The 24,875-nt window shown below is 58.9% G+C and overlaps 2 protein-coding genes across 3 annotated transcripts; one reads left to right on the top strand and one right to left on the bottom strand.

The window, feature by feature from the left end:
- Window positions 1-5,281: 5,281 nt before the first annotated feature.
- On the top strand, window positions 5,282-7,814 carry CBX8 (chromobox 8). 2 transcript variants are annotated; one of them, XM_063080780.1, is made up of 5 exons: window positions 5,282-5,387; window positions 5,789-5,832; window positions 6,006-6,071; window positions 6,196-6,262; window positions 6,733-7,814. In XM_063080780.1, the coding sequence occupies exons 1-5, from the start codon at window positions 5,319-5,321 to the stop codon at window positions 7,630-7,632; spliced, it is 1,146 nt and encodes a 381-aa protein (XP_062936850.1). In that variant the 5' UTR covers window positions 5,282-5,318; the 3' UTR covers window positions 7,633-7,814. The 2 variants fall into 2 exon arrangements, with proteins under 2 accessions (XP_062936850.1, XP_062936852.1); XM_063080782.1 differs by lacking the exons at window positions 5,789-5,832; window positions 6,006-6,071 and having other exon boundaries at window positions 5,299-5,387.
- Window positions 7,815-14,667: 6,853 nt separating this feature from the next.
- CBX2 (chromobox 2) lies at window positions 14,668-24,436 on the bottom strand. The gene is made up of 5 exons (XM_063080975.1): window positions 24,365-24,436; window positions 24,247-24,290; window positions 23,299-23,364; window positions 20,217-20,322; window positions 14,668-18,596 (listed from the first exon to the last, which is right to left on the bottom strand). Exons 1-5 carry the CDS (start codon window positions 24,434-24,436, stop codon window positions 17,301-17,303), a joined length of 1,584 nt encoding a protein of 527 aa, XP_062937045.1. The 3' UTR covers window positions 14,668-17,300.
- Between the last annotated feature and the right edge of the window lie 439 nt (window positions 24,437-24,875).

Here is a 24,875-nt window from a genome sequence, read left to right as displayed (position 1 = left end):
ACATTCCTTTTTTTTTTTTTTTAAATATAGTTATGGAGTTGAAGCACAGAGAGGTTTAGCAACTTGCACACGGGCACACAGCTAGCAGCTGGATATGAACGCAGGCAGCTGGCCCCAGAGCCCACATTTTTAGCCACTGTCTCTACCATAAAGAAAAAGCAAAGACTTTCACCAGCATCCGGCCTCCAGCTGGGTCCACTGGGCTCCTAAAAACTCCTCCCATCTCTCTTGTTCAAGTTTTATCTTTTTTTGCTGAGGGCTCTAAGAAGTCTCCCTACTAGGGGCACTGCTGTGGCTGGTTCCAGGAGGTTCCACCAGCCCTTTCTTACCCTGAATTCTTTCTCAAGCCCTGCAGTAACTGGAATGTCAGGAGGGTCCAAAGCCTCAGTTCAGAACTTCTCAGGCAGAACCCTTGCTGTGTGCCCTTGGGCAAATTACCTGGGCTCACTGTGCCTCAGTTTCCTCATCTATAAAATAGGGATAATAGAACTCATCTTACCTGGTTGTTGTGAATCTTAAGTGGAATAATGCAGGCTCTAGACAGACAGCAACTGCTCAATAGATATCACTTAACTCAGAGGGGATAGTTTCCTCCCATGGAGGGGAAGGAAGGGGGCTTGATTTTGGTTCCAGTGGCTTAATGGGGCAGAAATCAAAAGTTATGTGGCTTCCAGAGCGTGTGCAGGTTTGTGGGAGATTACTGTAAAGTGCTAGCACTTTCTTCTCCTTTGCAGCCTGTTCTAGGGCTTCTCCAACAAGGAGGATCTGCCCGCGTCTACCAGGGAGGAGAAAGTGAGACGAGCAAGGTGGGAGCTTCTTGCTCGGGGGGAACAACCAGAGGCTGGAGCCAGGGCCAGAAATCGGGGCAGCCTCACTTCCAGTCACTGTCCAGCCTGCCCAGGCCAGGCCTTGAGATCTCTTTGCAGGGTGTCGGGTCACCGCCGGCCGTTCCGCAGCAGACGGCACTAGCGCGCGGCAGGGGCCCTGCCTTGGCCCAGACTTGGGGAAGCAGAGCTGGAGGACCGTCAGAGGTAAGCCACGAGGCACCGCCGCCGCAGACGCGGCCACAGCCCGCACGGCCACTCCTCGGAGCCGCCCGCGGCAAACGGGTTCCAAGCCCGCCCGCGTCCGCAGCCAAGACCGGGCAGGTACGACGCCCTCCAAGCCGCGGACTTGAAACGCTCCTAGAGAACGAGCCGAGGCCCGGCCTCAGCCTCGAGCTGGAGGACGCGCTGAGGCTTGCTGGTCTGGCCGGCGACCCGGGAGCCCAGCGCGCCGCCCGGACCCGCCCTGCTCCAGCTCCCCGGACTGCGCCAGCCTCCGGCCTCCCTCTGGGGAGACTGAATCCGTGGGCAGCGGGCACGGGGAGCCTCAGGGGGCCCCCAGACCCGGGGCGGCCTCGGGCTTGCATGAGGCCAGGGCATGCAGGGCATAGTCCGGCCTCCGAGTCCGGTCCCTGCACCTTTTAGAGGCTGGGGCCGAGGGTTCGGGCGGCCTCCCAGGAGCAGGTTGGAGGCCTTTTGTCGTGAAGGGCAGTCGCGGGCAGTCACCAGAAGAAGTGCGGAATAGGTCAGGAGACCCAGGGGTTCGTGGAGCAGGTGTCCCCGGGGGTCCCAGGCGGGCGGGTGCCCGCATTTCCGTAAACAAAGAAACAGGGCAGCTCATCTCGGGAGGCGGGGGCTGTTAAGAGAACCGCCAACAATTTCCTTTATAAAAATGCGATCTGAGAGCATTTGATTTCCACTTTCACTCCCCCTCGCCCCCACCCCCCGCCCCAACACACGCACTGTCTCCAAAGACACTCAAATTGCAGCCATATGGGGCTGAAGCAATAGGAAGCAGTTACCTTATTTATTGCAGAGGCGGCGCACGCAAACCTGGCAGCGCAGCCGCGGACCGCCGGGTGGCGGGATGAAGACCAGCGGGTTCTTCTCCTTTGAAACTGTGTTTTGTTTACTCCTGGGAGGTGCACGTGGGAAAAGCAATTATCTTACTTTGATGAGGAAAGCGGTTGCGTGGAGGAAAGGAGGTGGAAGGAATTGAGTCCGTCGGGGAAGGGAAGCTCAATAATAAAGGTGGGAAGCGGGTATCCCAGCCCGTTGGTTCCTAAGACAGCGGCACCAGCGGACAGTCCGAAAGGACCCGTCCGGACTGGGCCGGAATGACGGCACCAGAGCCCGCGTGCTAACGCCCCTTCATGTCCACAAGGTGAGATCCCAGCTCCTGGTCGTGAGGGACTACGATCCCATTTCTCAGATCGCCACTTGTCACTTCCTCTCCAAACGGTTGAGGAATGAGTTCGTCCAGTGACCTGCTTTCACACCCTCTGCAACCCTGCTCTCTTGCGGGCAGCTGGCGGCTTGGTGCACCCGGCAGGGGTGCGACACCTCCCCCGCCGGGGTCGCCTTCCTCCGTGGGACTGAGGACGTCTGCTGCACACAAGAGCCAGGCTCGGTCTGCCCTCGGATTTATTCTGTGCCTCTTCCTTCCTTTGCCATGGGCTTTGCAGGAATCCCCGACGTCTGCAAACTCAGACACCTCGCAAGCAGTAATTTTGTTCAGAGCAAGCGTTTCCGAAAGAATCACCAGCAGGCATAAAAACGGGCCGAAAATGGGGCAGGGAAGAGAAAATACTTACTAAATACTCCTCCAGAGGAAGGGGCCATGCCTACACAGGGGTTTATTTCCTCACTTCAAGCCTCAGAGGTAATAAGGCAAAGAAGGAAAAAAAAAAAATAGGGAGACAGGAAGGAAAGAAGGAAGAAGAAAAGAGGAAAGGAACACGGGGGAGGAGAACATAGCTAGTTTTTTCAGCGCGAAACTGAAATCCTCGACCTCTGCTTGTGTCATGCGAAACCCGGGGTCTGTCGAGGCGCCCACGGCAGGCACAACTCCAGGGACAGGGCTCCAGAAACCCCATCGGAAGGGAAGCCACCCCTGTTCGCGGGCACGGGAGAGCTGACGAGGGGTTGGGGGAGGCGGTAGGTGAGGCGTGTCTGGTCCGCTGGTTTGCTCCGGGGAGCTCCGGCGGCCGGCGCGGGGCTTGCTCCGGGAGGCCCAGCAGCCGTCGCCCGCGGCGGGCAGCAGATTCCAAGAGGGGGCGGGCGGGGCGTGCAGAGAGACCCGGACCCAGGGCGAAGGGTGGGCTTTACCCTGGGCGGGGAAACCGGACACTTACAGGCGGCTGAGGCCGACTTTATTTTTACTGCCCAAACTGTTGGAAAGTATTTAAGCTTAAACAGAAACAGCTGTATCGCTGGCACCGGCCGACGAAACTATTTGTTACCGGGAATGACTTTTTATGATTAAGGACGCGGCCGTCGGCGGCCTCTCGCGGGCGGCCCGCTCGGGTCGCCGGGCGATGTGGTCCTGTTCCACGCGCTGTTCGTTAAGACAGACGGACAGAGATGGGACAGTTCACCCGGCGCCCACCTGGGAAACTTGGGGAGCAAAGACGGAAACTGGAACCCGCGTCTCCAGGGGCGAGGGAAGGACCGGGGGGGAGGTGGGCCCAGCGTCGCGCCCGCCCCCCGGGTCCAGCACCGCGCCGCGCCCGCCGCGCACCTCACTTTGGACAGGAGGCCAGTTTTCCGATCCGGGCTCCCTGCCCCTTGGAGTCAGACTCCTCGGCTCACTTTTTCTCTGTCTCTCTCTCTCTTTTTGTTCCCTCCCTTTCCCCCACCCCATCCCTGGCCAAGGGTAACCGCCTCCAGTCGACTTGATCGTCAACGTTTGAACTAAATCGGGGGTTCCGAGGAGGGGGCATTGTGACTTGGAGCTTGAGCGACGAGAGAAAAAGGGGGGGAGGGGGCAGGGCCCAGACCGCGGCTGCTGCCCCCGCCGCCGTCCCCTCCACGGGTCACCGCGTGCCGCGCAAGCGGGAGGGTCGGCTTGTGCACGCGCGTCTGTGCGCACGGAGAGGCACCCGGCCCGGCCTCGCCCCCTTTCCGGGATCCCGCCACCTCCGCGCGCGGGACTCTCCGGCCAAGCCCGCACGGGACCCGGCGATGACCCCACCCCAACCTCCCGCGCCGCCGTTTGTCGCCGGGTGTCCGCCGCGCACGCCGGGGAGAGTGTGGACAGGAAGCGCGCGGGCCGGACGCCAGGGTCGGGGGGAGTCGGACGCGCCCCGACCCCTGCCAGGCTCCACGCTCTGCTCTGATGTCGTCCTCGCCCTTAACGCACCCAAGACCGGGGCAGGGGGTGGCCAGGGCTAGCGGAGCTCGGGGCCTGGCGGGGGCAGGGGCAGGTGGCTGCGGGCGTCGAGGATGGTCGGGGGAAGGAAGAAGGCACGCGACGTCCCCCGCACGGTCAGGAGCCGGGGGAAGGCTCGGGCGGGAGCAGCCAGGCCTCCCTCCACCAGGTCTGCGTTCGGTTTCCGAGCTGAGCGCTCCAGCCCAGCCCGGCTCGCAGGGCCCGGAGGGTGGCGGAGGGCAGGGCTGCGCGACAGGAGCCTGAGACACAGGCACATTGATTTGTTAGCGGGACGGGGCTGGCCGCGGCGGGGGAGGCCGTTGCCATAGAGACCGAGGGTCGGGTGTGTGGCTCCGGGGGGAGGGGGCCGCGAGCGGGGAGCCGGCCCGCGGCGCGTCGCCCGGTCTCGGGGTTCGGGCGCGGCCCGCGGCGCCCCAGCACCTGTGCATTGTGCATTGTGCGGCGCGGGCGGCGGCGGGGGGAGGGGCGGGCGCGAGTCCCGGGCAGTGCGGTGGGGCGGGCCGGGGTCTGCCGAGGGGGCGGGGCCTGGCTGACACCGCCGCGGGGGTCCCAGGGAGAGCTGTGGGGGACGCTGAGCACCGGAGGGACGACTCGGCGGCGGGGCGGGGGGCCCCGGCGAGGACAGAGGGCAGCTGGCCCCCCTCGCTAGCCCCGCAGACTGACAGCGGCCGGGCCCGCCCTCCCAGTGGCGTCACTTCCGCCGCCGGCCCCCACCCCCGCGCCCTCCGTCTCTGGAGTCGCTTCGGACTCCGCCCCCTGGCGATTGGAACGCGGGTCACGTAGCAACGCGGGGGAGAAAGGGAGAGGGGCGTGGCCCGGAGCTCGCCCAATCAGCGCGCGGCGGAGCAGGCCTCCGGCCGCTCGGCTTTAGCAACGTCGTTAGCAACACGTGGGGCGGGAGGAGCGCGGGGCGGGGGAAGGAAGCGCGGGGCCGGGGGAGGAGGGAGCCGAGCGGAGGCGCGCGGGCGGGGTCCGGGGAGGGAGCGAGCGCGCGGGGAGGGGGAGGAGAACTGACGTCAGCGGCAGAGTATTATGGTCTGTCGTGCGCTGGCTGCTGCTTTTCTGCTCCTGGAAGCGGCCAAGGGGGGAAGCGGCGAGTCAACATGGAGCTTTCAGCGGTGGGGGAGCGGGTGTTCGCGGCCGAAGCCCTCCTGAAGCGGCGCATACGGAAAGTAGGTGCCCCTGGGCCTCGGGCCCCGGCGCGGCCGGGCCCTCCCCTCCCGGCCCGGGTTCCCTCCCCCTGCTGCAGCCCAGCTTCCCTTCCCCCAGGTCCCAGCAGCGGCTGCGGCCGTGGCGGCGGCGGCGGCTCTGAGCCCAAGCGCTTTCCTTAGACTTGCAGCGATGCACAGATTGCATGGGTGGGGGGCGGGGTGGGGGATGAATGCGGGTGCATGCACTCTGTGCAGCGTTTCGTGCAGGGACGATGCAGCGGGCGCGTGCCTTTTGCGGTGGGGTTTGGAGCATTCATTTGGTGCATGCATTTTCGCGTGTATTTCTTCTGTCCTCGTCATGCAATTCTCTCCATGCGCGCACACACACACACACATATACATTTTCCCCTTTGCATCCGCAGGGACGCATGGAATACCTCGTGAAATGGAAGGGCTGGTCGCAGAAGTAAGTAGGCTATATCCAATTCTTAACCCCAGACTGTTATTCGGGAGGTTTCTTTCTTCCTCTTTTCCCCATTCCATTGAAATACAACACAATGCAACGAGAAAAGTTACACACACACTCCACTCTCTCTCTGCTCCCGGGACTGACGCCCACTTTTTCCTGATTCCCTTTAGGTACAGCACATGGGAGCCTGAAGAAAATATTCTGGATGCTCGTCTGCTCGCAGCCTTTGAGGAAAGGTACAGACCCTTCCAGGCTTCAGCCGCTCGCTTGGGAACATGTAGGGTGGATTCTCTCCAGCCTGGTTGGAGTCCCACTTGGTTTCTTTACTTACACACCCCTTTCTTTCTTCCTCTTCTCCAGGGAGCGAGAGATGGAGCTGTACGGCCCCAAAAAGCGAGGACCCAAACCCAAAACCTTCCTTCTCAAGGTAGGAGGGCAGTGTCCAGTGGTGGACAAAGATGTTGAGTCACTTTGTGGGAAGGAGACCCTAAAGGCTGTGGGCCAGTGGGGTGCCCACACACATTGCCTACTGTAATGTAGGAGAGAGTCCCCCAACAGGATGTCTCAGTCGGTGGCAGCTCCAAAGGGTGTTTGGGGGGAGGGGCTTAGCCACCCTAGAGTTCCTTCACCGTCCACCCCACCCAGCAATCCCAAATGGACGTATAATGGAGTACAGAAAGTGTGCTTGCTGCTCATGGCTGCTTCCAGGCAAATCCTGTGCTCCTTTCCCCGGACTGCCACCTCTTAATCCACCCCCCCCACCCCCCACCCCTGTTTCACCCATATAGAAATCCCCAGGCATCAGCTTGTGAAGCTGCGAGGCCAAGGCTGGAGGAGGATGGGGGGCAGGGGTGCCAGGGCCTTGCTCCTCTCTTGACAGCATCTTCTCTCCTGCAGGCACAGGCCAAAGCAAAGGCCAAAACTTATGAGTTCCGAAGTGACTCGGCCCGAGGCATCAGGATCCCCTATCCCGGCCGCTCGCCCCAGGACCTGGCCTCCACTTCTCGGGCCCGAGAGGGCCTTCGGAACATGGGTCTGTCCCCACCAGGCAGCAGCAGCAGCACCAGCAGCACCTGCCGAGTGGAGCCCCCTCGAGACCGGGAGCGGGAACGAGAACGAGAGAGGGAGAGGGAGAGAGAAAGGGAGAGAGAGAGGGAGCGAGAGCGGGGTACCAGCCGTGTGGATGACAAGCCCAGCTCACCGGGGGACAGCTCCAAGAAGCGAGGCCCCAAGCCCCGGAAAGAGCTCCTGGACCCCTCACAGAGGCCCTTGGGAGAACCCAGCGACGGCCTCGGAGATTACCTCAAGGGCAGGAAGCTTGAAGAGGCCCCTTCTGGGGCAGGAAAGTTCCCCGCCGGCCACAGCGTGATCCAGCTGGCCCGAAGACAGGACTCAGACCTGGTGCAGTGTGGTGTGACCAGCCCTAGCTCAGCCGAGGCCACGGGCAGACTGGCTGTGGACACCTTCCCGGCCAGGGTCATAAAGCACAGGGCCACCTTCCTGGAGGCCAAAGGCCAGGGTGCGCTGGACCCTGGTGGCCACCGGGTCCGGCATGGCTCAGGCACCCCCAGCTCTGTGGGCGGCCTGTATCGGGACATGGGGGCTCAGGGCGGAAGGCCGTCCCTCATCGCCAGGATCCCAGTGGCCAGAATCCTGGGGGACCCGGAGGAGGAGTCCTGGAGCCCCTCCCTGACTAACCTGGAAAAGGTGGTGGTTACCGATGTGACCTCAAACTTTTTGACCGTCACCATTAAGGAAAGTAACACGGACCAAGGCTTTTTTAAAGAGAAAAGATGAATTGCAGGGGAGGGGGTGAGCCTGGGATGAGAGCAGGCGAGGGAGTGAGTGCAGACTTGGCATAGTGCTTTTAATTTCTGGGTGGGATGTGGCCTTTTGGCTGGTCCTGTCCCTAACTTTACACCCGTGAGGCCCTTTTCATTCCTCTTTCCTCTCCCTCAGTTTGGTTGGAAAGATTATCTCTAGAGTTATATTTTCTATTAGATGTAAATATGTTATTTAAGAAAAATATCTAAATATATATATTTCAACTCTTGAAGTTGTTTTATTTAAACGAGAGGAGAGAGATTCAGTGTGGTTTAGTGGGGGCAGACAGCCTGAGCTGGGGCAGGAGGGCCCCCCAGGGCACCAGGAAAGTTGGGGTCCTGGGCACTGGGGGGTTTCTGCTGGTGTCTGGAGGGAGTCAGCCTGCCCCCCTTACCCCTCCTCCCACAGCCCAGTGCCAGATTCCTGGCACCAAGGCAGGGCCCGGATTTTTTCTCTCTTCCCATTGGCCAGCCAGGCCAACAAAAGGTTGGCTCCCCAATCAGAAAAAAGGGGGGTGGGGTCAGTCTGTTTTTCTTCTACTTTAAAAAAATTTTTTAAAATTTTTTTTTAAGATTAAGAAGTCTATTAGCGGGGAAAAGTATTAAATTGAATCACTTTTTCGTGTGTGATGTTGAGGGTAAAAAGTCACGGGTGGGGAGCAGGAGGTTCCCCCCCCAGGGCCACACCAGGAAATGCACTTTACTAGAGGGGTGTGTGTCGTGGAGAAAATCTTCCCGTTCCCTCGATTCCTTTCCTTACTCCGCAGAAAGAAAAGAAAATCCAGCGAATCTGTTTACATTCCCGAAATGCCAGGATAAATTGGGAGGATTGCGTGTCGGTGCCCAGAGTCGGAGACAGTTGTTTCACAAGAAAAGTGTCCGGGGTGGACTTTTCCTTTGCGCGTCGTCCAGCTTCGCCCGAAGAGGACACGGCGCCCCCCGCCTCCCGGGACGAGCTGGACGAGCCCCCTCCCTCCGGAGGGCGGGCCCCGGGCCTCGGACGGACGCAGGGCCAGACGCGCCCAGCCCGCGGGACCCACGGAGGGAGGCGCGGCGGCCGCGAGCGGGGTCGGGGCTGGAGCAGGACTCGCAGCCCCGCGGCTCGGGCCGGGCGAGGAGGAGGAGGAGGGGCGAGGCGGGGTTTCCATCCAGGAATGCGCATCGGAACTTTGGCGTTTTCCTTTTTTTCCCCCCTCTCCCTTCTTAAAAGCAAAAGCTGTAATTTATAGGCCTTTTCGGTTCGCGGAGTGTTCTCTGTTTGAACTCGACATTCAAACTCCGCCGGAGGGGGCGGGAGGAGCGGGGGCTGGGGCTGCAGACGGCCGCGGCGGGGGAGGCCGTGCGCCGCGGCGGGTCCCGGGCGCCCCCGCCACGGCGCACTCGGAGCCACGCCGCGCGCCCAGGGCTACGCGCACGATCTCTTTGGACTCAAAAGCACAAACCGGGCCCCTGCACCCCACCCGCGTCCCCCCGATCGCCGATCCTGCCTCCCCGCCCTCCCCTGCCCTTAAAGGGCCAGCGAAGGTCTCGCTCCTCTGCTCGTCGGGGGAGGGGAGCCGGGGAGCCGGGGCTGCGGCTGAGGGGGCCGGGAGGGGACCCCAGCCTCATCCTGCTCCGCACTCCCGGCCTCCCACGTCCAGCTTCTCAGCCTCTCCCTCCCTTCCAGACTTTCTTGCCTTTAAAGAGAAAAAAGAGGAAAGTGATGTACTACGTGGTTTTGTTTCTTTTTGGATATCGAGTTGCGCCTATAAAGAGAAGCCCTTGGAATGGGGATTTTTATCTGCTCACGTTTGTAAAACTGGTATTTTAGACTTTGTATAAAGAAGCGCCGTTGACCGAGTGTATCTATTTAAATGTCGACGCTATTTTCAGATGAAACTTCTTTGAAAGGACAAGTCTGCTACCGAGTGGACGGTAACTCGGGGACACGTGTCTTTCCCTGGCTGCCACTCTCCCCTCTAGTCCTTCCTCTACCCCCTCCCTCCCTCCCTCCCTGTGACTGTGCCCCTTGCCTCCGACGGCCCCCACCGCCCCTGTGTCCTGCCGTCTGTCCTCGGCCGAGCGTGTGTGTCTCCGTCGCTCGCTCTTGCGACGCTGACCTGGGGGGTGGGTGGGCAGGGGCCGAGGGCCACGTGGCTGGGAGTCTGCAACCGCGCGGGATGTGCGTGTGTTGGGTTGATTTAATCCTAAGAAGTGTACAAATCTCGAATCTATCTCCGCCTCAGCTCAAGAGTGAAGCTTCGGTACCTGTCTTCTGCGGTCGTCAGTGTCTGTATCCAATACCGCTTTTTACGTGTTTAAATATATACTTTGTAAATAGAGACGTGTGTCGGTTTTCTCTCTTTTTTCCCATAAGCAGAGAGACGGGGCACCCCTGCTGGAGAGGTCCCGTCCCCCCTCTCTCGTGGCCCAGCCCACTCTCGCCCCCAACGATTCCCGCAGAGGCTCTAACCCACCCGGGGGAACCCCACGTAGCGGAGACACAAGGGGGCTTGGGAGGCAGCGGGCTGTGACACTGCTTAGTGGCCCTTCCTTTGGATTGTGGGCAGAAGTCGGGGACCCCGGGAGGATGCGCTGTGACCTCCGGATTCCCCTTTCCTCTGATGGGGCTCCCTCGCGCGCCCCACCCCCAGGCCGGAGGACGCCGCTGATCCCCGAGGCCTGGGCGCCTTGAAGCCTCGGTCCCCGGCCTTCCGAGCCTGCCCCCCGGCGCCGTCGTGGGACCCGCCCCCCCAGACCCACCCAGCCTCGCCAGCGCTCCCCGAAATGCAGACCTCGCGCCTATTGATTGAGGAATTGAATTCGTGGGCATTGCTAGGCAACTGCCTGCTTGGAGCCGACGAGAACGCGCTGATGTGATTAGTGAGCCCGGAGCCGCCGCGCCGCAGCCCCGCGCGCCCCCTCCCGTCCCCGCAGCCTCCTCTCCGCCCCTGGTCGTCTCGGCCGGCCCAAACCCCGACCCTGGGCAAGGGACGGTGGAGGGAAGAGCGACCTCAGGGTGGGGGTGAGGGCGTTTTCGGCCCTTTCCGGCCGCAGCCTTCGCGGCAGTGGGGGCGGGGTCGTGAAGCCGGCACGGGAGAGCCACCCTCGGGATCCCCAAAGAGGCCATCTCACTGAACCCAGCTCCACCTCCACACTCCCCCGCAGACGTCGCTCCCAGCAAAGGCCGCGACCCCAGGTGCGCTCGCAGAGGGGAGCGTGAACACGGGGTGGCCCGCGCGTCTCCTGCTCTTGACCGCAGAGTCGCTGGCCCAGCCTCGGGCGGAGCACTCCCCGCCTCCCTCTCCCAACTCTGCGACCTGTGTGGGAGCGCTCGGGAGGAAGAAGTGGCCCGGTGCCCGGGCTCCAGGCAGGGTGTCGTGGAGCAAGTGCCCTTTGGACGTGAGCGGCCTGCGCCACAGGCCGAGTAGGGTCGCAGGCTGCCAAGGGTCCAAGGTCCCTGTGCCGGGCCCGGTCAGCTCTTTGCTGGGCTCTCCAGCGAGCGGGGGACGTCGGAGGGCGAGGAAGGTGGGTGGGGTGGTTGGCGAGGGTCCTGGCCTGAGACCAGCCTCGCAGCTGTGGCCCCGTTCCCCGGGCGGCGACCCCTCCCGTGTGCTCTCCCGGGTGTTTGGAGCAGCGGGGTGGGCTCGTGCTTGGGCAGCAGAGAGGGCGCGACACGGTCCTTTTTCCGGGCTCGCTGGCCACCACCAACCCCAGCTTCAGAAGCTGCTTCCGCGGGTTGCGTTTCCTCGGCAGGTTCTCCGGGAACCCTCCACACCTGCGGAGACCAGTGGTGGCGGCCTCGGCCCCGCGGCGCCGTCTCAAGCCCGGGTCAGTTCCCCCGCGTCCGGAGGGCCGGGCCAGCTCCTGTGGCCGCTGCCAGCACGTAGCCTCTCTCAGCACAAATGCTGGGTGACCTGGAATATGTATGCTCTTTGCAGAGTGTTGGATCAGATCCGTTTTCTGTCACCTTGATGCTCGCAGCCTACCCATCCTGGTCGAGGCCCTGTGCTGTGCGCGGGAGGCCGGCGGCGCGCAGGCCTGACCCAGGCCCTTGGGGGCTCTGGGGGCTCATACTCTAGGGTCCTCTTCTCACCCAAAAGTCCTCCAGGCCCAGAGGGGCCTCGGACGCAGCTGGAGTCCGAGATGGGGGCGGCTCAGGGCCTGGCGGGGCTCCACAGCTGCAGGGTGCCACCGCAGTCCTGGGGCTGAGCACGGCGAGAGGGGCTGGGAGGCGGCTTTCCTCTCGAGACTTGAGCCACCGAGGTGGCTGGGGGCCGCTCGGAGCGGCGGGGGCGCAGGTCGAGCTGTCGCGTTCCGGGGCAGCCTGCAGCGGCAGGAGCCACCCCGACCCCCTCCCCCGCGCCGTCCAAAGCGCCGGCGGCCCGAGCTTCGTGGGACGCGCGCGCCCTCTGGAGGCGGCGGCCTCAGCCCCTGTCGCTGGCTCCCGCCCCCTTCCCCGGGGAGGCCGGTGCCTTTCTGATTCTGGACAGGAGCAGAGAAAGCCTCATCTCCTCCCACCAAAAAGCACCGCGCCCTTGGGCCACGAGGGTGGAAGGGAGGAAGGAGGTGTCCCGCCGCCCGGTCCCCGTCCTCCGAGCCCCGCTGCACCGATCGGGCCAGGCACCATCGGGCAGGTTGGGGCGGCGCGGGGCCGGGCCCTCGGGCCGAGTCAGGCCCCTTGCAGCCCAACCCATTCTTCTGGGAAGGCGGTGGATTAGGCGATCAGATCAGCAGCGCAGAAACTAACAAAGGCCAGTGTGGGCCAAGGCCCCGCGCCCTTCTGGCTGAGTCTGGGTAGAAATGGGCTCTCAGGAAAGAAAGCCTGGCTCGCCATCGGGGCAGAGTGCCTGCTTCTGCTTGGCTAGCTTGCTCTCTCCTGGTCCTTCCCAACCCCTTTCTGCTGCTTTCAAAAGCCAGAGGACAGGACGGCTGGGATCACCCCTGCCCACCCTCTCCAAAACAAAACAGCTAGAGCCTCCAGAAGGCAACAAAAGAAAAAACACCAGCAGCCATCTCCGCAAGAATCTGATTTCGAACTCGCAGGCCCTTCTGGAGCCGGGTAGAGCTGGGGGTTTCGTTGCTATCTGTAGTGGGAACCTGCTCCTAAACTAAAACATTCAGGCCTTGCCCCAGCTAGCCTTCAACCAGTGGCCACAACTTCTAGGCCCAGCTTCCTTCTTCACTGCAAAGGAGATCAATTTTCCCTGGGGGCTGAGATTTATGAATAAATTCATGCTGAGGGTAATGCAAACCTTAAAGGACCAGGGAAGGTTATATAATAAGCAAATCATCTCTGTATTATGAGCCACGGGTTAGGAATTGCAGTGGCTCCTCTGACTCCAAGCTGCTTGAGCTTCACAGCAACTCCCCTGGAATTTTATAGCTGTGTTCTTTTAAAGTGTTACCACATGTGGTGGATTCAAGGAGTCGAGTAGCTTTCCAGCACGGTATCTTTAGATACAGGGGGCGTGGGGGGGGGGGAGAGGCTTGATTTCCTTTAACCTTAAATATGTAGGAGATGTCTTAAAGTGACTTTATTTTTGGTGGCTGTCTGGTTTGGGGATCTGAACCCGTGATCTTGCTGTTATCTGTTTGCACCCCAACCAAGTGAGCAAACTGTCCATCCTCAAAGGGATGTTATATATTGCAGCATTCCTGACTTCTCCCATTATTTTATTAGTTTGCTTTTTCCTATCTTTTCCATTAAACCACGGTCTCTCAAACTTAGCACCACAGACGTCCCAAGAAGGATCATTGTGTGTGTGTTGGGGGCGGGGGGCTTCCTGTGCACCATAGGAGATTTATCACCATGCTTGGTCTCTACCCACTAGATGCCAGTAACATCCAACCCCCAATGTGACAACCAAGGTTGTCTCCACTCTGCCATATGTCCACTGGGATGCCCCACCGCCCTCAGTTGTGAATTGCAGGTGCGGGGACTCAATCTTAAAAGCAACCCCTATCCCTTGCTTAGAAAAACATCTTTTTCTGCATTCCATGAATAGGATTAAGACTTTCCTAAAGTCTTTGATTTTTTTCTGTGCCACACTTCAGGCCATGTCCGGATGAATATTTTGCCTCAAGAAAGGTAAAGTGAAGAGTTTGTTGTGTTTCCAGGCATCACTCGTGACATACACCGGGCTGAAAAGTTTAAAAAAATATTTATTGATATACTAAGAGTTAACAAAGACCAAAATCTTCTGACACCATTTGCTAATATCTTCCCCTGTAAAATAAATTAACATGTCTAAAAAATTTTTTTAACCTATGCTACTGTTAGTTTTCCAAAATCTTAGAACCCCACAGAATTATGAGACGCACTTGAGGAAACTGGTCTCCCCCACCCCCCTCGGCCACCCACCCCCTCCCCCAAACCATCTCGGGCTTCCTGGGGGAAGCGTTTCCCTGAACTGGTTGGTCCTAATTAAATATGGGGGCTGGGCTGCTGTCCTGTTTCAACAAAGATCTTTTTTTCCCAGGGCAATAACATATCCACTTTTGTTCTCTCTCTTTTAAGGAAGCAAACAAACAGCCATAGTTTAAAGCAATTAGAAGTGGCATACATGAATGATTTGGCTTTTTTTTTTTTTTTTTTAATTAAAAAACACAAATCAAGCCAGTGACTGGCATTGGTTCAAAGCTCTGGTTCTCCCCCAAAGTTTTACCCTAATGAAACCTCTAGGCTCAGAACTCTCTCTAGCAAGGTCAGAATTTTGAGCGTAACCAAAACAAGGAACACTCTTTTTGGTACCAAAAAAATATATATATATGAAAATATGCCAAAACCTCTAAGGAAGAGGACACATTGGCCACTTCTTTCTAGTCCAATACAGAAGCAAATAAAGATAGGAGTTAAAACATCCATCCAATACACACTGTGATACAGTTCCCACAGGACCCTTTGGAATAAAGAAACAGCGAATACTTAAGTCAGATGTGTGACAGATGCCTAACTACACACACACACACACGCACAAATAGCAGCAAATAAAAATATAAAAAGTACTACTTTTATTTATTGGTAAACATAAGGCGACCAACTGAGCATCTGGTGCAGCTTTCCAGCAGAGGGTCAGGCACCTGCATGTGGGTGCGCAAGCTCTGCTGGACACAAACTGCTGGGGGTCATGAGCACCAGGAAACGCAAGGGACGCAGCAAGAAGGCAAAGCGGTTGGGAGTAAAGGAGTTCGCAGATTCAGACTTTGGGATTGAAGTAGCTGGTAAACAGAAAGGCACCAAATCAGGGTTTGGAGAGACCTGGCTGCTGGGGACAAGTACAATCAGCTCAGCCAGCCAGGGACAGCCAGCCTTATTTCTCCAACAGCTTATGGAACCCCAGGGTTACCCCCAAGGGCTTGGAGAGCTGCTGTTGGCCTGGCTTCAGAGCCTGTAAGGCAACAGAGTACTTGGTGTGAAAGGAGCTGCAAAACTCGAGGATGTCAGCCCCTCTTAAGAGGGAGGCAGGGAGGAGGCCTGGCTGCCTGGGGACAGGGAGGGAAGCTGCTGCCAGAGCCCAGTGCGTGGGGACCCATTCCTCTCAGGCTGTGCAGTGAGCTGGAATTTCTCCCTCCCGTCACAGCAGCACAGGGGCCAACCATTCTTATTGCCCACTCCCCAGCTCAAGCTTGGCTGTCTGGGACCCCCAGCCCTCTGCTCTGCTGAGATGGGCAGCAGTCCCACTGCAGCCAGCCTGTAGAACATGTGCTAGCCCTGGAGGCAGCATCTGGATGGCCCTCAACATAGTCATGAACGTGGGTCCATCCCCAAAGGCACACTTAAGATCAATTTGGCTACACAGAGGCCATCCCTTCCTATTTGGCGTGGACTATGAGGTACTAGGGAAATGGGGGACTTGCAGCCTGGCAGGACTGCCCCTTGGAAACCAACCTCCCTGCAACCAACGCTGCTGGAATAAAAAGTCCCACATCTGCTGGCTGGCTTCAACCAACAAATAGAAGACACAGTTACAGCCCCACCCTCCCTGATTTCTCTTTTTGGCATCACAAAGACTCAAGAGACCAGATTTGCCAGCCGCTCCCACCTCTTGGTACACCCATAAGCTAGCCTCTACCCAAGGCTGATGTCTCAGAAGTCCTGGTACTGGTCAGGTTTCATGCAAAGTGGCTCTGAGACTCAGCAGTCTTGGGGGAAGGAGCTCAAAATCTTGAGTGTTCATCTTTCTCCAGGTGTTGGGGTGAACAGTGTCTCAAGGCCAAGGCTGGCAGATTTGGCCTTTTGGGGGTCCTCTGGCAGGTGGGCTGTTCAGACTTCATCCCACTCCCCAAATGGTAACAGTATATTGCTAAAGGTGTGTGGGGGGGATTGTCAGGGAACGTGGCTCCCATTTCTGGGACAGGACCCTCCACACATGGAGCAAAGGTGGGTGGGAGCTGCAGCAAGGTCTGCAGGCCGGCTGGACACAACAGGCGGCAGGTGGACCAGCTGCCTGTGTTCCCACCTGCAGTGGCTCCTGGGGCAGTTCAGGGGCCTCGCAAACTGGGCCAGTGCTTTATAACCAGAAATCAAATTCCAGCCAGTGGAGGGAGGCTTGCCCACCCAGGGGCCTGCTCACAAAAACTCCCTCTTGGCCTGAGCACCTTTACTTCTGGTGATTCTCATCCAGAGCTCTGGGCCTGTAGTGGTGCCTACTTCCCCACCCTGAGCCCCAGCAGCTTTGACCCTCCAAACTTGGCTGAATTCTGGCGGGCCCCAGGCAGGGGTAAGTTTGGGTTTGGAAGGGGACCGAGGTCACTTCTCCCAGGGGCACAGGCTGGCAGAAGGCAGCAGGGACATCCTGCTCCTTCTGATCCCAAACCCAGAGGCTCTTCAAGTGCAACTGAGCTCTGGGGCCAGCCCCCTCCCCTCATTCTGGACTTTTGGGCCAGCACTTGGGGGATATGAATGTTACTCTGAAACTAGGTGAGATCATGCTGAAGCCAGCCTCTAGGGTTCCAGATCTTGCCCCCTTTTGGCTGCCAGCAACTGTTCTTTTACATCAAGGCCCCAGCCCTCAGTGGTCAGGGCAGGATCCCTACATCACACAGCCCAGGCACTGCTTGAGGAGAGGAGCTCTGCTCCACCCAGACCCCATTTCCTAACAAATGTTGACAGGCAGAGAGACACAGTGGATACCTCCCTGGAGGAGTCCTGCTGGGCCTTGCTTCCTCCATCAGTAAACTTTCTCTCCGCACCTCTGGGGAGAAGTCAAGCTGGACCTGGAGAAGCCCCCTCCTCTGCCACCTGTGCCCCTGTGAGCAAAGCTGCCACTGTCATGCAGACCAAGCAGGGGCAGTCCAGACAAAGCAGACGTACTGGACTGGCCATACTTAAGAAACCTGCTCTTTTCAAAAAGGTCAGCCTGAGCCACAGGTGGCCACCCAGATTTCCTGAGGTGAAACGGAAGCCAAGAGAGGTAGGAACCTGGGGGAAGCATGGCCCCAGCAAGGATAAGATACAGCTCCCTGCCAAGCTCCAGGGCAGGGCAGAGTCTTGAAGAAGTCTGTGCTAAGCCTGCCCATAAAGGAGCCCACCCACTCCTCAACCTGACCCAGCCCCTTGAGAAGGTGTGGGCTGCAAGTCAGTTATCAAAGCCAAACCAGAGACCAGGGAAGAGTAAGACCCGGGCAGCTGGTGGCCCTGGGTCAGGGCAGCCGAGGGTTTCAGTAATGTCTCAGGTTGAAGAAGCCCACGCTAGTAGGGGACTCCTTCACTGTAACGGTGATGAGGTTGGCAGTAACGTCAGTGACAAAGACGTGCTCAATGAGGCTGCGAGTGGGCTTCCAGTCCTGGCTGGTCTGGACAGACACCGACAGGTTCTGGCCAGCACTGGGGAGCAAGGCTGAGTCGGGGTCTGAGTCAGAGCTGCTGTTCTCCTCGCCCGTGCTCATCTCTGACAGAGCAGCTGCCTTGCGGACCTCTCCTGGGGCTGCGTGGCCCTCCTGCCCGCTGGGCACAGCACTGCCCTTCAGGGAGTCCCTCTTGCCAGCAGGGGTGGGCAAAGCTGCCACCATGGACGCCAGCTTCTCACTTTTGCTGGTGTCGGCAGGTATGCTGGCCCCACTGCCCCCGGCGCCCTTCCCAGTGGCTGGGTTGGTGGCAGGGACACCCTTGGTGGTGGTGGCATGGCGGGCGAGCATGCCCACCCCAGGCATGCCATTCTTGACACTCTGTAAGTCCAAGACCTGGAGGCTCAGCTCTTGGGTTGGTGCCAGCTGGGGGCCTGGGCAGTTGGCAGGGACCTTGCTGCTGCCATGGGCGTGCAGGGGGGCCCCTGCGCTCCCCCCTTTCTGCTCCCCAGCCCCACTGCTGGGGGTCTTTGGGACTTTGCTTCCAGGGGGATTCATCCCCAGATCCCCTTTCTGCGTCCTCACCTTCAGGTCCAGCCCGAGGCTGCACTTGCTGGCGGCCTGGGCCTTCAGCGCCAGCCTGCTGGCAGCCTGGGCCTGGTTCTGACTCATCCGGTTCATGTAGTGTACGATGGAGCTCTGCCAGCTGATGCCGCCCCGGCCGGGGCTGCTGGCCATGCCTTTCATCAGGCTGGCCAGGTTCTCCGGGGTGGCCCCGGTGCTGGGGCTGCTGCATGCCTCTTTAGCGTGGGCCTTCAGGGCCGCCAGACCCGCCACGGGGGCGCTGAGTGGAGGGGGCAGCTTGCTGGCTGGGGCCCCCAGATCCTTGCGGGCGGCTTTAAGCACCTTGGCCAGGCTCACGGGTCTCCGGGCCGCCTTCTGCTCCGGGGGCAGGGGCTTGCGTCCCCGCTTCTTCCTGATGGCATCCTTCAGCTCAGGCTTAGCCACCAGGATCTGTGCTTTTTTCTGAGGCACTGGGTGGGTCTCACGGCCCCGGGGGCCCCTCTTGGCATCTAAGTCACTGTCATCCTCTTCATCTGAGGAAGAGGATGATGATGTAGACGAAGACGAGGAGCTGCTGGATTTGGATTTGGAGGGTGCGTCAGGCTCCTGGAAAGATAAAGGGGAGAGTCACACCTCCTCCAGTGGGTCCCAGGGTCCACAGCACCACGCTGTCTCCAAGGAGCACTGGGCACCTCCTGTGGCTCCCAGACCAGAAAGGCAGCCAGGGAGGGGCAGTTTCTCACCAACTGGCTTATAAAGGACTTAGAAGGTCCTTATAGGTTCCATGAAATGCAAAATTAAAGGGAGAACATGCTAAACAAAAACAGACGGTCTGTAACGTGAAGTCAGAGTGAAGAAAGTGAGGACAAACCTTCATGTCCCAGCCACCAACAGCTTCCAAGGGGGATGCAGACTGAGCTCTGGGCGGTGCAGCAGACAATTTGAAAGGGGGCGCGTGCACAGTGGCGCAACCTCATGAGGCCCAGGGTGGAATGAGGCAGCACACGAACCAGGTGCATGCCGTACCTCATTCTCCCCTCTTCCAAATCCGACCCCTCCCGAGCCTTCCATACCCAGGTCGGCATGCCAAAGCCCTCCGTTTCCTGGGTGTCACCCCAAATGCTAAGGAAGTGCACCTTCCTGTGTCCATAGGACCCATGCGGCCTGCCGGGTCAGAATTTTAAAAGGTACGCTTTAGGGAAACAGCCAATGCCAGGTTCCTGCCGCAAAGCTCTCCTGATTCCAAAGGGGGACCACCCCATTGACCTGGAGGGCGTGAGGGCTCCTTGGCACTGCCTCGATGCCACCCCTTGTCACCCCATGGAAATCATTTCTCAGTCAGCAGGACTTCTGCAGCTCCACTTTCCTGCTGGAAAGGAAAACTTTGAAGACAGAAACGAAGCCAGTGGGACCAGCCAACAAGACTAAGGCAGGGAATCCCATGGCCCCTCAGATAGATGGTTCTTGTAAGTGACTGAGCTTGTGGCCACAGCCTGTCAGCGTCTGGCCGGAGAGGAAAGACACATCAAAGATGAGGCCAGGACATCCTGCCTCTGACCTGTTGCTAGGGAGGGAGGTGCAGTGTCTCGGACCCTGGGTGTGTGTGCGCGCACATGTGCGTAGTAGGGAAGAGAGGGGCAACAGGGCATCTCTGAGAAGGCATAAGCACAGGACCAGCCCCTCGCCCCCTCACACTGCCCTCTGCCCTCCCCCAAGGCCATCCCTACTGTACCCCTCCATTGCCAGCCCTGTACTGCTGAGCCACCTTGATTTAAGGTACATTCAGAGGTGGGCCTGGAGTGGCCGACATCCTTGGCTTAACCAGCTGCCCTGTCAGTTGCATCTACGCAGCAAGTCTATGAGCACCTGCTGTACATGTACTCCCTGCTCTTTTCCATTCCCCAATAAGCCCCTGGGGATGAGGAGGAGTCACGGTCAGCAGCCAAGTTTGCCCCTGCTACCCAGTAGAAAGGAGTGCAGAATGGTCACCAGCTGAAACAGGAAGCCAGCTCAGGAGGGGGCTCAGCGCAGGGGGAGAATTCTGCAGCTTGCTGGCGCTCCCCACTGGCAGAGGCAGAGAGAGACAGCAGGAATGGAGATGCCTGCCTTCCCAGTAGGCGGAAAGACTTCTGCAGGAGTACCCTCCCCCGCCTCCTGAGAGTCCTCAAACCTTCCCTCTGCCTCCTCCTGCCCAGAGCGGGCACTGGAAGGCGAGCAGCCACACACCTTGAGCCTGGCGCGCCGGCTACAGGAGGACATCACCGTGTGCTTCCTCGGCCGGCCCCTGGGCCTCTTGCCTCTCTTCCGGTTCTGCACCTCCTTCTCCTGTTCCCTGAGGACACATCACTAATCAGGGTGGCACACAAACCCCCTCCCACCCCACGGGAACTCCAGGGCTCCAAACACTCCCATGTGGTTCCCATCTGCTTCCCTAATGCTCCAGTCTGCAGCAGCTTATCATCAGCTTTGCTGCATAAATACACACCCGAGACAGAGGTCCAGACCCCATTCTTCATAATGTGCAATTCTATGCATATTGCAATTTTTTGCAATTTTATGTAATATTTTCACAGCCATCTCATTTCATTTGCCTCTGGGTAAGGACAAGTCAAACGAATGAAGGCAAAGCTGGGAAATGGATAGTTCTCCAGTTTTCTCTGACCTCTTTTTTTTTGCAGCTTGCTAGTAAGATCTGAACCCTGGACCTCAGTGTTATAACAGCGTGCTCTAACCAACTTAGCTAAAGCCAGCCTTCTCTGACCTGTCTTAGGGTGGAAATTGTAGCATATTGTAACAAGAACCAATATTCGTGATGACATGGTCCAAGCCCCTCACTTTAAGCAGAAAGAAGCCCAGGACAACCTGCCAGCTAGAATCCCTCACCTGGTCCCCAAGCACCAAAGGCTCCAGTCCCGCTGTGCCCGCCAGTCTTCCTGGAGCCAGTGCAGCCAGCTCAAACTCTCCCATCTCCCTTTTCTAATACTTCTCTGTTCCTAAACTCTGCTCTTGATGGAAGTAACAGAGGGGTTCAATTCTAAAGCAGCCAGGGCCAAAGCCGGCACCAACAGCAATATCCCCTTAAGCAGCCCCCATGCCTTGGGGGCCCCCCATGAGAAAGCTTGTATTGTAGGTTACCCCCACAGGAAGGGGCCCTAAAAAGATACCCGGTAATTAAAATAGGCAAACATCATCTAATTGGGGCCTGGAAGGCAATCTCTCAAAGAATCTGATTAGCACAACCAGGTAAAACTCATACTCCAAAGAAGCCTCGACCCTCACCTCCCAATCTCCTAAAAGGACAAGGGAGTATCTCCTGGGTCTCCTCTGCTAAGATTCACTGGTGCACTGCATGCTGAGAATCTGCAGTTTTCCCTTCCGTGCAAAGGCCATGCCCCGCCTCCTCCCCCAATAACTGCCAGCTCCTAGTATCCAGAGGAATCTATCTTTTTGGTGGAAGAAAGCAGAAACATTCACCTTCCCAGTTTTCTTTCTTCCTTGATATAACCCAGATCATCCCATGGTTTTTCAACTCTTGTATTTCTGGTCTTAACTGCTCTGCTATTATCAAAAGTGAGGCTAAGGACACACCCTCTCTCGAGTTAAGATGCTGTTGTAACTGCAGAGAATGAACTAGCTCCCCAAATGTGTCAAGCCACCCCTCCCTACACCCCAAGGCATACAGGACCCGGGGTTATGAATTAAACCGAAAACAATGGAGTTGCTAATAAGATTTCCTAAAGATATTTAAGAAAGCACGTTCACTCCTTTTCTCTCCCCCAGCCAAAATCTGTATTTCCACCCCTTCTCATAACTCCTCTGGGAAGACCCAAAATGTCCCGCTACAGTGAAAAAAGGTGAACAGTCAGACCCTGCCAGACTGACTTCAGCAAGCAATTCATCTGTCTTAATCAACAGGGCCAGCCCCAGCAAGGGGAAAGTGTCAGTGTTACAGGAGTCCCCTTACCCGTGGGCGACATGCTCCAAGACCCAAATGGATGCTCGAAACCTCAGATAGTACCAAACCCGACCGCCATCCGTCAGAACATGTTCTGTGCAGCTTTCCCGTGCACACATTCAAGGTCTCCTGTACCTTAACTAGGCATGTATCACACACCGGCTGTAATGTGCAGTGGGAGGTGAGACAGCAAATACAGCACGGATTTCTCTCTCCTTCCTCACAATTTCATGGACAGACTTGTTCTTATGGTAGATCTTAGCAAACTCAGCATACGATTTCCTTCTTTCCATATTAAGTCAAGAACTTTTACCTGTTCACTTCAAGGGACCACTTCATGGCTTCTCTTTGGCCTGTCTGAACTGCCACCATCCCTCCTCTTGTGCTGCAGGGCCATTATTAAGTAAAATAAGGTGACATGAACACAGGCACAGTGGTACCGTGGAAGCAGATCTGATAACGGAGAGGGCTAGCAATCGACTGAAGAGCAGGTACGCAGTGCAAATATGCCAGACCAAGAAACGATTCACGTGGTACAACTCAGAATGGCGTGCAGCTTAAAGCTTATGAAATGCTTATTTCAGGAAATTTCCATTTAATATTTTTGGACTGCAGCTGACTGATACGTCGGGTAAGGGGGGACTACTGTACTACCCATATCTTGCTATTATATTCACTGACAGCACTCCCTGGACCTTTGCACTGGGATGGAGTGGGCATGTTCACCACGTCCTCTCACCACTCCTTCCATTTGGACACCTCAAGGAGGCCTATCTCTTAACCCGAGTCTCCTGTCTAAGAATAGAAGTGACATCTAGAATTACAGAAACAGATCTGTCTGACACTGGCAAAGGGGCCCCCACAGTGCTGTTTTGCAGCCAAGAGCAAAACCAATGTGTTGTTCTTGACAGAGACACACCATGACGAGCGTAGCTGTGTGTCCCAGCCCCTCTCTGAGCCTTCTCTTAGCCAACAGCACGCTTATCCAGGGCTGGAAAGAGGCCTACGTTTCTACAGCCATCCTACCATCCTCGTTTTTATGAGTACTGTCTGAAATTAGTCAACAGCAAAGGCCAAGGGAAGCCAGAACCTTTTTAGGAGGAAAATTAGAAAGATCATTTCTGCAGGCCTGGGTGTCAGAAAGACCAAAGCACTTACTCAGGAACTGACTGGGGACCTGAATGTGCTCCACACCTTTGCAGACAGCCATAGAGATGCCACTAGAGGCCCAGGGGACAGTCTTGCTACAGGACCTGACTACAGCTCCAGCTCTTTGCAGCACCCAGTGTGCTCCATCCCTGTCTCCACCAAACACACTCTCCCACTCCCCACATGTGCTGGTAACTTTCTCACTTCTTCTGGAAGGCCAGGAGCAGCCTCGGGTCCAGGATGTTCTCCTCTGGCTCCCAGCTGTTATGTCTGCAAAAGCAAAGAGCAGGGCACCATCAGTCACCAGGCAATGACCAGGCCACTTGAGAAAGCTGCCTGAGTGAACTGGTCCTGGAGGCTGGGGCCCTGGAAGCCAGTGCCCTAACCTCAAACCCACGGGAAAGTGCCACTTCGAACCGCCTCCCCGCCCCCATTAAAACACAGCCACAAGAGGACTCCTACAGTCTCCACCTGGGAGAAAAACAAATCCCAGTAAGACGCAAAGTTGCAGAGAGGGAATCCCCCAAACCCTGGCGCGGAGCCAGGGAGGGAAGGGAAGGCGGTGCAGGACGCAGGGAAGGGGAGGCCGAGGGAACAGCGCACAGCCAGAGACGCAGAACAATGTGGCTGGCGCCGGGCGAGCGCGGGCTGGGGCACCGGGAGGGGAAGGAAAGAAAGAGTGGGTCCGGGCGGAGAGGGGAGCCGGGGCTGGGGAGCAGCTGCAACCGGAGCCCCTCCCGGGGATGCTCAATCCCCTCCCTCCCATTGAAAGAAAAAAAAAGAAACCCCACATCCATCCACAGAAAGCTCAGGTTACAGCGGGGAAAATATGGACGGTGGGGGGAGTGCTCGCGTCCCGCGCCTCCCACACGGCCCGGCCGGGGAGGACTGAGCCGGGGCGGGGGCGCGTGCCACAAACGGGCGCGGGAGGGTCCCGGGCGGGAGGCCGCCCAGCCCTGCTCCCCCGCGGGCTTGTAAACAAAGGGCAGCCCCCGCCGAGCCGGAGGAGCCCGCGGGGACCCCGCGAACTTCCCGCCCTTCCCGCGCACGGCCCCCGGCCCTCGACGGCGCGCCCAGGGTCCCCACGCCGTCCCCCCTCCCCCGGCGAGGTGGCGCGCGCGGGAAGGCGGGCGCCGCACGGTGGGGACTCACTTGGAAGACCAGCCGCGCCACTTGACCAGGTACTCCAGCTTGCCCTGCGGGGAGAAAAGAAGGGGCGCGTGAGCCGGGCGGCGCGCGGGCGGGCGGGCGCGGGCAGGGCCGCACGCACCTTGCGGAGCCGCTTGCTCAGGATGCACTCGGCGGCGAAGACCTGCTCGCCCACGCTGCTCAGCTCCTCCATGCTGCCGCGCCAGCCCGCCCGCCCGACCGCGGCACCCGCCGCCCACACAGCCCCGCGCCCCGCGCCCCGCCGCACACAAAGCACCGCCCCCGCCCCGCGCACGCGCACCACCGCCCCCTCGCCCCGCCCCCACCCGGCGCCGGCCAATGAGCGCGCGCGGGGGGCGGGGCCGGGCGTGCATTGTCCGCGGCGGGCTGGGCCCGGCGCCCGGGCCGGGGATCCTGCGCGGGCCCGGGGTGGGGGGCGCGGGCCGGGCCCTCGCGTGGGGGCGGGGGGCGGGGGGCAGAGGCTCCTGGCGGCCCCGAGCCTGGGGTTCGCCCGCTGAGTCCCGCGGGGCCTCCGGGGCGCGCCCGGCCTTCCTCCCAACTTCGCTTTCCGGGCGAAAAGCCATTGTTCTGGCCCGAGGGGAGGGAAGCGGGACGGGGCGCGGCGGTCGTTT

The sequence above is a fragment of the Cynocephalus volans genome, chromosome 16 (assembly GCF_027409185.1).
Source record: "Cynocephalus volans isolate mCynVol1 chromosome 16, mCynVol1.pri, whole genome shotgun sequence".
In the NCBI taxonomy this organism is placed as follows: Eukaryota; Metazoa; Chordata; class Mammalia; order Dermoptera; family Cynocephalidae; genus Cynocephalus; species Cynocephalus volans.
Note: the sequence above shows the minus strand (reverse complement) of the source record. Positions and strands in the feature narration are given on the sequence as shown.